The 12,647-nt window shown below is 38.5% G+C and overlaps 2 protein-coding genes across 2 annotated transcripts in view; one reads left to right on the top strand and one right to left on the bottom strand.

Annotated features, from left to right (window-relative positions):
- RP9 (retinitis pigmentosa 9 (autosomal dominant)) overlaps positions 1 to 6,732 on the top strand; it is a 12,669-nt gene extending 5,937 nt beyond the window's left edge. Inside the window, exons 3-7 of the mRNA XM_009332415.1 lie at positions 1,134 to 1,164; positions 1,973 to 2,102; positions 2,434 to 2,525; positions 3,979 to 4,040; positions 5,015 to 6,732. Coding sequence (XP_009330690.1) covers positions 1,134 to 1,164; positions 1,973 to 2,102; positions 2,434 to 2,525; positions 3,979 to 4,040; positions 5,015 to 5,249 — 550 coding nt within the window. The 3' untranslated portion in view covers positions 5,250 to 6,732. The remainder of the gene's footprint in view (positions 1 to 1,133; positions 1,165 to 1,972; positions 2,103 to 2,433; positions 2,526 to 3,978; positions 4,041 to 5,014) is intronic.
- A 4,892-nt stretch (positions 6,733 to 11,624) lies between these two features.
- Positions 11,625 to 12,647, bottom strand: part of LOC103923978 — a 7,240-nt gene continuing 6,217 nt past the window's right edge. Inside the window, exon 4 of the mRNA XM_009332414.1 lies at positions 11,625 to 11,662. Coding sequence (XP_009330689.1) covers positions 11,625 to 11,662 — 38 coding nt within the window. The remainder of the gene's footprint in view (positions 11,663 to 12,647) is intronic.

Genomic DNA, 12,647 nt, shown 5'->3' with positions numbered 1-12,647 from the left:
GGTCTCGCTCGGAGCAGTCCCGGCCGGCGGCGCCGGGGCCTCCGGCGACCCGAGAGCCGCGCTGCCCCTCGGAGCAGCGCTGTGCTCCCTGCGGGGCTTCGGGGCTGCTCGGTGACTTCAAAGGGTTTTTGTTGGGGAAGAACGGGTCTCTTCCAGGTCCCTAGAAGTCTGGGAGTTGCAGCATAGAAGCAGAGGTTGTTCAGCCCGTTTCCACTAGAGTGGATTGGAAAAAAAAAAAAAAAAAAAATAAAAAGGTTTGAGATCTGCCTAATGACTCCATCAGTAGCCCAGGGTGCTGTAAGAGGTTTATGCTGTTTCATTGAAAGGGGTTTAACGGAATAAAAAGGTCACGTTCACAAGAACATGATTTTTTTCTTTTCCGAGTGAAAGTCAAAATCTGTTTGTTATGAAATGCACTAAACAGCACTCATAAAGTTATTGTTATAAAGGCCATTTCATAGCATCTTGGCATTTAACTCCTAAGCACGTGCACTCTCTCAGATGCTGTGCTCTATGTAGCACCTGCTTGCTATTTGCATTTTAATAAATTTTATATCTACTATTAACTCCAGAGAAGTGCTGCAGAAAAGATGGTACTTTGGTCAGTAAAGTTCTGTCTTTAGGTTTAATACACAAAGAGAAGATTAAATTATTATTATATACTAGGTTTGGCTGGCAAAGCTAGATGTAAGGAATAGTCTGACGACATTTTCAGCTGAGTATGTCTTATGATTCAGCAGTGCTGGAGTGAAGAAATTTGGATCAGTGAGATCTTGGGGAGGGATGCTACAGAAAAAGAGGAGAGAATTGTGCATTTATGGTAACTGAAGCTGGATTGGAGGTACCACACATCCCTGTAAAGCAGTGAGATGGAAGTAGTTGTTTTCCCGCAAGAATATGAATCTGAAGGATGTTTGCAAGAGACACGTGGTGATATGACAAACTCTGTGTCTCAGTCTGCTTGCATCCAGGTATCTGTGTTCTGCTATACTTCTTAGTGATTAGTGATTGAGTAAAATTTAAGGGAAAATGTGAGGTGAAGGTTTTAACTCTATACCATTGAAGTACTGTATTTTCTCAATTTATTTGTCTGTGCTAAGCTGCAGAGTAACAATATTTCTATTGCTTTTCAGCTATGAGAAACCTCCCCCAGGGCTAATTAAGGTTGGTAAATATATTGCAATAAATTTTTAGCATTACAAGGGATTTTCACACAACCTGTCTTTTAGCCGTTTATCTTAAGTGTCTGCGTTACCTATGTAAGTTACAGAGAGAAGTAGGTGCTTCCAGGGGAAAACTCAGAGCTCCTCAGTTACAAGCCAGCCTCTTTGACTTGGTGAATCCAGAGTGAAATGCCCAGAATCAGATAGGATGATACCAGTTCTTTCATCACCTCTAACACTTAATGCAGTGTTTATTAGTGTGGATAGAGGGGAGTCATTTATCGTGAAGCAGATTTTCAGTTTGAATGACATCTTTTCAGGATTATTCTCTGTTCCTTATGCTCAAATATTTGTGTAAAAATACTTTCCTTTCATAATGATCATTGCTTTTGCCAAATTCCTATACCTAAGACAGAATCTAGTGCTTTTAACCTAAAAAGTACTGCTGTGTGTTGTAAGGGCTGTTTTTAATTATTATGTCTTGTTACCAGGCAGAGGAAAAAGTCGTCTCTGCTTGTCTGTTAATTTTTCATTTATAATCTTTATTTAAATAAGTTACTAAAATAAACGGGAAGGAATGGAATTAATATGGCAATAAAGTTCAGAGTAGAAAAGTCAAGGGTGAGGGAAAAAGAAAATGACTTAATGCTGTTAAAAGGATTAGGTATTTTGGATCCTTCATGTGTTACAAGAAAAAAGAAATGTTACAGGGATAATAGGTTCCATATTAAATGAAAGCCTTGGAGTATTAATTTTTACAAAGTTAAAAAAAAAAAATACGATTTTATTGTCCTTATCTGTTTCCATAGGAGAATGAAACAAAACCAGAAGACTGCATACCTGATGTACCAGGCAATGAAAGTGCACGAGAATTCCTGGCACATGCCCCGACAAAAGGGCTTTGGATGCCTTTGGGAAAAGAAGTCAAGGTCATGCAGTGTAAGGCTGAAAATATTCCAGATGTCATTGGACCTTCATGTAGCCATCCGTTTACTCTGGGGGAGGGCAGAATGTCTGGTGGACAGATGACAAGGTCCAGGTAGATTGGCATCATATTGATATAAAAGCAACAAGTTATCTTGAAGGCTGTAATAAAATGCATAAAATGCATTTTATGGACGTTACATTTATCAACGTAATACTTGTATCTATTTATTTGTTTAAACGAATTGAAAATATTTTCCATAAATATGCTTTTTTTTTGTTTGTTTTTTTTCCTTCTTCTGATCTGGCTCAGAGGTGCAATTCACTGCTGCTTCTTTTTTTTAAGGTTGGAGGTGTAAACGTTATGGACACAGAACAGGAGATAAAGAGTGCCCATTCTTTATTAAAGGCAATCAGAAATTGGAACAATTTAGAGTAGTGAGTACAAATACTGTAGTATTATTGCTTGTATTTTTTAATATTGATGATGCATAATCTTGCAAGTGAAGAGAAACCTGTTAGATGATGCTTTATTAAGGACTTTTCCTCTGTCTCTAGTATAATATAGATGCCGAAAATCTCCTAATAAAGAAAAAGCTACAGATGTGGTTGGATGTTTGACTACTTTGCAGAAAATCTACTCTTCGAGAGGAAAATTAGTAGTTTTTACATTTAAATTGGAAATCTTCAAGAACCTGTTTCAACCATTATATTCAGTTTTTGTGATTAAAATGTCAACGTAACAAAAAATGTTTAGTCAAGCTTGAGCTGCCCACATTACAGCTGCTTCAAGCCTTCCGCTCTCACTGTGAACAACCACATCATGAAGCCTGTTGTCTAGGTCTGTAATCCAGTCATTGTCTACAAGTCTGATCTCTTGCTACGTGAGGCTACATCTCAGTTCCGCAGATTCTTTCTGCGTGACCTCTTTAACTTTTCCTGTTGCTCTGCATTGTTAAACTATATTTCAAGCTCTCATCACTTTGTGTCTTATGTCCTCATTTCTATCCTTGAAAAATGCAGTCTGGACTTATTCTGTCCAATCAGAATGCTACTGCAAAGAGTATTTTTAGCCCGCTCCCATGACCAAATTGCCTCTATTCTTCGTTTTTCCTCAGGCTTCTTCTCTGTTGCATCAAACTCTTGCTGTATGTCCAAGGACCTCCATGGTGCATTCCCAACATCTTTCATTTGCTGCTGACATTTTAATTCCCACCTCTGGTCAGCATCTGATATCTCCTGTCTGTTGAACTTGTTTGCTGAATCTTCCAACAGAAATGATCACCCCATCTTTTTGCTGCATTCTCGCATGGCATGAACTCACCTTAAATATCTGCAAAGTTTATTTGCTATCTTCCTTCACAGCAATCTTTTGCTGCAATGCCTGTTTAATTTAAAAATAACTGATTTAAGAACGAATAAAGGTAGCGCGTTGTGTGTTAGGACAACTCCAACTTCATTATCCGTTTGTCTTCTATTCCTTGCTCCTGTATTCCTGTGTGTTTGTATCCAAGTTTTTAAAATATGCTATAAGGGCACAGCTCATTATTTTGAACTTCAACATTCCTTCTATGTCTAGCTATTCCTATAGTGTATGTATGGGGTCCTCTTAGTTAACTGTGATTGGAGGGAGAGAGAGAGGTGGTATACCTAAGCAGAGTCCCCTTCATTGGTGATGTAACTAGATAAGCTTTTCCTAAAGTAAAAAAAACAGTTCAGATTAACGATGTTAAGTCTGAGAGTGTGAATTAAGAGCTCGCTAAATGTACTTCATCTTCTGATAAAACCCTCTTGCATTGGGTTGCTTTGGTTTATTTTTTTAAGAAATACAACAGTCAGTGATAAATACTTTTCTTCACCAACATTGGATTTTCTGTTTTCCACTTTAAAGGCACATGAAGATCCAATGTATGATATAATAAGGGAAAATAAACGTCATGAAAAAGAAATGAGGTAAGTGTGTTTCTGTAGTAAAGTGCATTCTCAATTTGGTTTTCATTTTGATAAGATGATACTAATGTATAGGTGAAATTTTGATACAAGCTACCCTTACCAACTCAGAACATTTTTTAATGGCAGTTTCTTTATGTTGGCGGACACTAATGCATTTCTACTGTCTCAGTAATCACTCAGTAGTACTTCCTACCTCTCTGATTCTATTAGCTTCTATATTTTTTCCCAAAACAAAGTTTAAAGAGGAGTCATACTCATTTATGCCATAATATTCAGGTACTTGAGTTTTTGGTTTAGGCCTCAAAAACAGTTTGATTTTTTTTTTTTTCTTTCACTGTCTTCACTGAGATATTTTCTAAAATTTGGTACATCAGAGTGCCCTCAGTAGACATGAAGGGATGGATTTAGAAAGCTAGTTGTTCCTCGTGTGAGGTCATTATTCAATATATAAAGCAGCAGAGTTCTTTAATGCTTTCTTACTTGAACTGCATCAATGAGATAACTAAACAAACTATAGGTAGCCCATAGAGTAGTACTGCTGCTGCAGGTGTGTTGCTTTTTTTTAAAAAAAAGAGCAAATCCTTGGAGAGGATACTGAAGACAACAATAAAATAAGCATAACCCAATATGCATCTGTGTATGGATAAGCATAGAACTTATGGTGGTCTGGTGGTAGCTGTTGCCCCATTATTTTGCACACATAAATATTGGCCAATAAGCTAGTCTGTCTTTGATATCCTGTGGGATGGAAAGTCCCTGAGAACAGACTGTCTGCTCATCTCAAAAGAGGTTGCTTTTATCAGTCTGTGAAAACTGTAACGGGAGTGTAATTCGGCAGAAGAGGAAGTGTTCCCGTGTGCTTTGCACGCAGCTTCCATTTCTCAAGCTAGGAAGCAAACAGGTGAAAACTAGAATAAGTTATTACAGGCAGAGGAGAGCTAGAAAGGATTCTCATTCACATTTTTTGAACTCAGGATACAGCAACTGAAGCAGCTCCTGGAAGACTCTACCTCAGAAGACGATGATGATGATAACAGTGATGACAGTGATGAGGATGATGAAGATGGCAGCAGCTCCACTTCCTCAGAATGTAGAGATAAACACAAGAAGAAAAAGAGAAAGAAGGAAAAGAAAAAAAAGGAAAAGAAGAAGAAGAAGAAGAGAAAGCGTAAATCATCTAAATCTAATGAGAGGTCGGAATCTGACTGACGGCAGTCACCTGCTGCATGCTTATTGACCTCTACTTGTGAACTGCAAGGAAAGATCCAAAGAATGAGGAAGAAACCACCTGAAAGGGCTTTATTAAACTCGGAACATACAGATGGATACATACAGCATCCTACACTGGCTGTCCTCTTCTGCCCCTCCACAGTGCTGCAGCCAGAAAGAAGAGCGCTGCATTAGGCGATGCTCAATCAACCATGTCTTTATGCTGTAAAACCTGTGCTAACGGTCATCTGTCTTGGTCAAATTGGGCCTCTGCATTGCCGCATGTGACTATCAGCAGAAAGGAGTGACTACCAGGGTATCGCCAACAAACCTGCAGAATTCAGCAGTCTATTGAAGTGTCTTTTCCCCATGAAGTTATTTTATTATACACAATGCCTCATTGTAATGGGACTGCAGTTTGCACCATGCAGAGCACTGACAGTTCACTTGTAGTGCTTATAATAAGCAGGTTGTACTGTATTTTTTTTCTCTGCATACTGCCTATGTGCTGAAGTTCATTGTACTTATGCTAGTACTGGCAGCTAGGGAAATAAAGAGCACTGCTGAAGGGGGGGAAAAAAGTTAATCAAGGGGATTTACTTTAAGACAAAACAGTAGTGTCAGCAAGACTTGGTTTTTTTGTGTAGCAAAATCTCAACATCATCGCCATTAATACGTCCAATTGCGCAATACTTAAAGTGTTCTCCAAACCATGGGAGTGGGAGCCGAGTGTAATGATGTTCAACTTCATTGTAAAGAGGTAGTGGGTTTAGTTATTTAAAGAGGGGGGTTTCATGTTAGAAATGAAAAAGATTAATTTCTACATACACTTCAGTATCAGTTGTTTTGATACATTTGAGGGTTTTTTTTCCTTTTAAAAAGGCCTGGGGAAGTAAACTCCAACTTACTTCTTATGTTCAGTAGAATTATTTTATGTAGTAATATTTTATGAATCATCCCACAAGAATATAAATGAGTAAGGCTTTCAAAATGGTTTTCAACTATGTGCATGTAAGCCACAGAACAGTAGTAAAGAACTTGTAAGCAGGAAGAAGTGAAAGTTTTGTGTACTTAATTGACCTTGTGGACTGACCACACTTTTCTTTTAAATAATCTCGCGAGGCAGACTTGATTAGAAAGATTGAGATAGCTATAAACTGCGTCAGAGTAAGCATCTCTTTTTGAAACATCAAGGTACAAATCTGTGACTTGAGGACCTAGATGATGTATGTTGGTACTCTGCAAAAGGAGAAAGAAAATCAGGTTTGTTTTGAAAGGACTAGGAAGGACTTATATAGAACTTAGCCTCTGTGCTTATATTGAAAAAAAGCATGATAAAGCTCTAACATTAGTGGAGTGAGCATTAACAGTGAAATCAAGGAACCATAGACTAAAATGCATTTAAGACTTTTTTTTTTTCCTCCTGAGAGCTTTGGAAAAGAGGACAGGGGAAAGTATACATTAAAATGTGTTTTCTCCCTCCTACCTGTGTAAGAGTCATTTAGTAAAAATAAATCCCCATTCCTTGCCAGTCATTCACAATATGTTCTGGGGAAAAACGAGGTAGTCAAGGCCTACTTACAAAAAGATTCTTTATCTTATTCCCAGAGCTTGAACGTGGAGTTGTGTTTTATCCTCCAGTATTATTTAGCAGATCTCCCTGTGATGGGATTTACTGGTGACTCCTGATAGTTCCCTGTGTCAGCATCATCATCAAATTCAAAGCTCCTGGCTCTTTCACCAGGACAAGATTTAACAGCTGAAACGGCATGAGGAGATTTATAATGGCCTGGTTCTCTGTATTGCCACATTTGGTGCTGAGAAAATCCTTGTGTTTATAGCATTGGTGATTGTTGGACAGATGCTGGAAGCCACAGCTATTATTCACCTGATGCATTCCAAGAGAATTCTCACTCAAGTTTGTCTAGAGCAGAGCTAACCTAAAGATCTTTTCAGTTACTGTAGCTTTTGTCATTTACGATTCTTCTGAAGTTTAGTTCAATAAAAACAAACTGGGTTTTCCCTCAGTCTGTCATCCCATTCCTTGTTAATGGGTCCTTCCCATTTTACCTACCAGGGTTTACTATTTGAACGATCAAGAAAAATACTGTAAAAGACCATTCTCTAACTTACATCAAATGCAATTTAAAAGTTTGTTTTGAGATACCAAATCACTCTCCGTACCAGACTAAAGGTCTGTTTAACCCAGTATCTTTTTCTACTCGTGGTTAGTGGATGCCTACACAACAGAGCAGCGCAAACTCAAGTGGCGTTATTTCTGTTACTTCACCAAAATGCTGTCTCAGCCTCTACAGCTTGTAGTGCAGGTACTTTGAATCATAGGTTATATTTTAGTATTTAGTAGCCACGGATGTATTTTTTCTTTTACATCCAGTCACTTCTTGTAAACTTTGCAGTTTCCTTCAGCAAGGAGCTCTGGAGATTAATTAATAATTAGTGAAGAAACATCATTTGCTTTCAAACTGCTCCCTACTGGTTTCGTTTCATGCACCCTAGTTCTTATAATGGAAGGCATGTGAACAACTGATTCCTATTCGTTTTCCCCATATCATTACCAGTTTTCTAGATCTCTATCATATCCCATACATAAAGATTTTAGTAGTTCTCTACTGAAACTCATAAAAGTAGAGCCAATTTCAAAATAAAAGCTAACAGTTTCAACAGAGTGAGGTTCTGAGTAGTGCTGACTAGCAGCCAGCGCTGGAGTGCCGAGAAGCATGATTCATTTCATCATTTAGCATTTTAAGCAGTGCCAAAGCTGGCATTTAAGAGACTCTAGGTCTTTTAGAAATGCATAGACTAAAGATAAATACCAACACGCATTTATATTACGGAAAATGATTCTATGTAGAAGTAAATCCAGAAAGCAGGGTAGAAAGCAATAATCTTGAAAGACTGATGAGAGACTGATGAGCCTTATTTTGTAAATCTTAACCATTGAACTATGTATGTTTTTGTTCAAAGAACCAATTTTTTTTTCCCTTGCCTTCTTTGTAGACACCTATATTTCCATTTGAAAGTTCTGTTGAAGCCTGAGTGGTAGTAATAGCATAATTGTACAGTCCCATGAATCTAAATAAGTGTGAAATGCAGCTACAACGTACCTCATAGGCAATACAGCTTAACAGGTCTTCAGCTCCCAGCTCTGTTTATCTTAACACTCCAAACCATTCTTCTCAGAAAGATTACTTCAGCAAAAATACGAACATCTGTTTTATTTCTTTGGCCATGAAATTACTTGAGCTTTATAGTCTTGTTGACCGAGATAGCTGGTGGCAGTGTGTCAGGGGAATCTGAGGACGACTCTTTAAAGAGTGCAATTGTTTTTCCTTGGTATGCCTACAGTTAGCATGCAATGAGTGGGTTTTGCCATTGGCTCCTGTCTTCCATTGTTTTATTTTAATAGAAAGATCTGTAATTAATCTTTTCCAACATTAGGCAGAAAACAGGGCATTGTAAAAAGGAAAGCTTTATGTCATGCAGATGCAACCAAAGTGAAAGTTAAAATATAGAATTAAAACCTGGCAAGCCAACATAACCCACTGGCTCCACTTCAGCGATTACACCACACCCACTTTGCAACAGAGGTTTTAGCTAGCTACAAATAACGATTTAGAAATTCTGAGTCACAGCAGTAAGTCTGTCCAAGCAAAGTTCCTAGTATGGCAGTCTCAGAGGCCTCTATGGTTTGTTACTGGCGTGCCAAGCAGCAAATAGATTCTTCAGCTGCCTTTCGGTACACGCTGCAGGAAGCATGAGAAAACTTCAAAGGCACTGCAGTACTGCTACAGTTACAAGCTCATAATGCTGCCAGCACCGCAGTTACTCATCACTGGGCAATCTAGCTTCAGCGCTAACAACAGCTGACACGTATGTGCATCTGTAACAAATTAAATCTCAAATATCACTGCAGCTGGTTACCTGGCTGAATAAAGAGAGCCTGGACTTTAATTCACACCCTTTTAAAATGCATTTTGTACTTCACAACCTTTCTGAACGTTAAATACAGTTGTAAGCCAGTTGACTTAAGATGCAGTCCGCAAACCATCCACGCTGCTGAGTAAGGAAAAAGCCAAGTAGAAGATTTAGTTTTAAGGTCACAGGACTAGTATTGTCAGAGTAGAGTACACCACATGTAACATTATCCAATAAGTATTTCTGGAGCACTGGAACATTCATGAATACTACTGTAAGCATTGGTATGGATCCATAGCATGGGCACACTACAAGATTTTAAGCAATTAGTTTAAAATAGCATTTCTTTTCAGACAAAGAGCTGTCTAAACACTCCTACTGCTACTCCCTCACATATTCCTGGGAGCTAGCATCACCAGGCCCTAAGTTGCTTCTTACGTCTGGGTAGAAAGCACACTGACTAGTGCAAGACCTGTGAAAGGATTACTAGCATGATCTCGGGAATACCTGTGAAACATTAGCCATTCCCAAAAATCTCGTAAAAAAGAGTGCCATCTAACTGTGAGGTCATGAATATTCCTTTATCAGACAAGCAGCAAAAGACACAGTTAAGCCTGTCAGCAGAATTGGCTTAGTATTCAATCCCAAAGCTACACTCAAGTTCAGGGAAAAAGTAGTCAGTCCTTACCTAAGAGTAATCCTCAGCTGCAACTGAGACCTCTTAGGTCATCGCTTACAGTCTTCAAGTTGAAGAGATTCTACCACTCATTCTCCCCATCAGAATAAAGTCTATCCCCCTCTAAAAGCAGCATATTCCTGTATTAGATATTCGAGAGCAGCAGTCCTATTTTTCCCAGAGTATTAAAAAGCTCCATGGTTGAAGTAATTCCCTCCCTTGTTTTATTCTTTGAGGTTCCGATGCAACAGAGATTTTGTGCAGCACAAGAGCCAAATAAGAATTTGTATTCCTTATTTTCTTGCAGTGCATAGGGTAGAGAGGAAATAAAAACTTGGCATCGCAGTGTTAAAGAGGATCCTTTCCCCTAACAGCTTGGGGTAAAGGCTATAATTACAGTAGCTCTTTAACAAGTAAGCAAGTGCTATTAAAAATAATAGGAAAAAAATCAAGGATCAATTGGGTAGGGAAACCTCAATACTCCTTACTGAGGGGAAAACAGCATAACCTCAGTTACAGGTCAAACTAGTAATGGGTAGGCACAAAACTTGAATGCAGTCACAGGAAACGCCACTTTTATCTGTGTAGGTCACTCTAGGGCACAGACAGAATAAAAACATTGGGAGAGGAGGCAGAAGACAAGTCCTGTCTGTCCATTGCATTCCCCCCCCCCTTTATTAAAAAAAAACTGGGGGGGGGGTTTTTTTTTTTTGGGGGGGGGGTGGGGGTTGGGTGTTTTTTTGACACAGTTTCCCCCACCTTTTTCACTCACACTATCACTTTATTTGGGAATCATCCAAGAATGGCAGTATCATGTTTATTCTTCTCAGATGGTGATACTAGCTTTCACAGACATGGAAAAAAAAAATCACACATTTTTGAGCCATCCACCTCATCTAGATCAGTCTATTACCATTATTCATGAGATGATAGATGATAAAACTAGGTTTCTGCTGAACTTAATTCTATAAGGAGACTTTTCTGTAGTAAGTTGCCAAGGACAGTATCAACTGTAATAGAAGTCATCAGTAAGAAATGAGGGAACAGGGCACACCACTGTTGTAAAAATTTCTGTTTCACCTTCAAAGTCCATCTCTCCAGCTCAGGGTCTCCATAGAGGATTCAAAAGCCTCCACAGAAAAAGAAGGGGAGGAGGGGGAAGCATCACATCAATGCAATGCTTTAGTTTTAGTCCTCAATCATGTATTTAAAGAGAGTAAGATCTGAGGAACTGCCTTGAAATTTCAAGTCAGTACTTGACTTGCTACAGCTTTAACAATATTCCTTGACACTTTGTCAAAAACAAATCCAGCCCAAAATCCAGCTGATGGAAGAGAATCTTGTAGCTATGTCCACATCACATAGACAAACTGACTATGAGGCGAGAAGACACTGACAGGCTTCACAATCCTGCAGATCTTAAGAACAGGGCAGCAGTAAGTAGTATGCTACAATGGCATTCATGCACATACATCCCTATCACTTTTTTGCTTCCATGTATAGATGGAGTACAAGAAGTCTCAAAGTGCAATTCTATTAAATTTATTATTTAAATAATGGATGTGCTAGTTGTAAAAAGGTGACTTCAGTGTTAAATACTTAATCCCATTTTAATAGTGTCCTCAGTCTTTACAGTGCTACTTCTTACCCTCTAAGAGTGCACAGCAACTTCGAAAATATACAAGAGAATAATAACTGAGTTTTGGATTTATGCAAACCTCTGATACGTGTCCCCCCCCCAGCTCCTGCCCCAATATTTGCAGTTATCTTCTTTTATAGAGGGACTTTCTTGTTCCACGCCCTAAAGAAAGAAAAAAAGAAAAGAGATTAAGGTATGCATTCTCCCTTCAAATAATATATGTCAATTTGCTTCTAAAGACAGACCAGACATCAGTGATTGCCTTTTCCTATTGCAGGAGAGAACACTGATGGTTGATATTAGAACTATGGACTCAACTTCCCAGCAAGGGTAAATCCTGCAGGAATGGTGTTGGACTGCAGAATATCCCAGCATAACAGATAGATAAGAGTTCCATATCAAACTCATAGCATATTTTCAGTGTGCTTTTGTAACTACATTGTTGAGTGCATCCAAGAAACACCCAGCTATTTCTGCGACAAATGCAAGTAGTATTTTGGGATTATGCAAGTTTCCTGGATGCTTTTACTAAAAAGGAGCAGCAATTAAAGGTTTAACACTGATGTTTAAATAATCTGACTCCAGGGCTGATGCCAATTTTGACAAATAAGATGCTTCAGTCTAAGTTTCTGTTTCCAGCCTTGCAAATACATGGAATTGTAATCCTCTGTTTAATATATGAGAAAGAGACGGTCTTTAACTAACTGACTGAATATTCGAGTTAGCTTTACCATGCCAGATTGTTCTTTTCCAGAAGGGACTCTGATCTTTTAGGTAGCTTCTCGTATGTACTGACCCTTTTCAACTTACAACCTTTTCAGACTCTCCCACAGATGCACAAAAGCATATTTGTTACTGAGCCTACTTAAAGTGATTTTCCCTTCCATTGTTTTTCCCATCTTCCTCCAAAGTAGCAAGAAGTTCCTACTACGTAAAGTTGAAGTTCTTAAGAATTATCTATATTCATTTGTGTTGTATCAAATTACAGTATTTTGGTTGAGACAGACCTGTAGCTTAAAGAAAAGGATATACTGCAAAGTGACACAGGACCCAACATTTTAAAAAGTTAGTAGAACAGTTTGAAGAGCAACTAGACTAAAATAGGGGGCTTTGGTGTGGGGTTTTTTGTTTGTTTCTTTTCTGTTCC

This window comes from Pygoscelis adeliae, unplaced genomic scaffold (genome assembly GCF_000699105.1).
Source record: "Pygoscelis adeliae isolate BGI_AS28 unplaced genomic scaffold, ASM69910v1 Scaffold58, whole genome shotgun sequence".
NCBI lineage: Eukaryota > Metazoa > Chordata > Aves > Sphenisciformes > Spheniscidae > Pygoscelis > Pygoscelis adeliae.
Note: the sequence above shows the minus strand (reverse complement) of the source record. Positions and strands in the feature narration are given on the sequence as shown.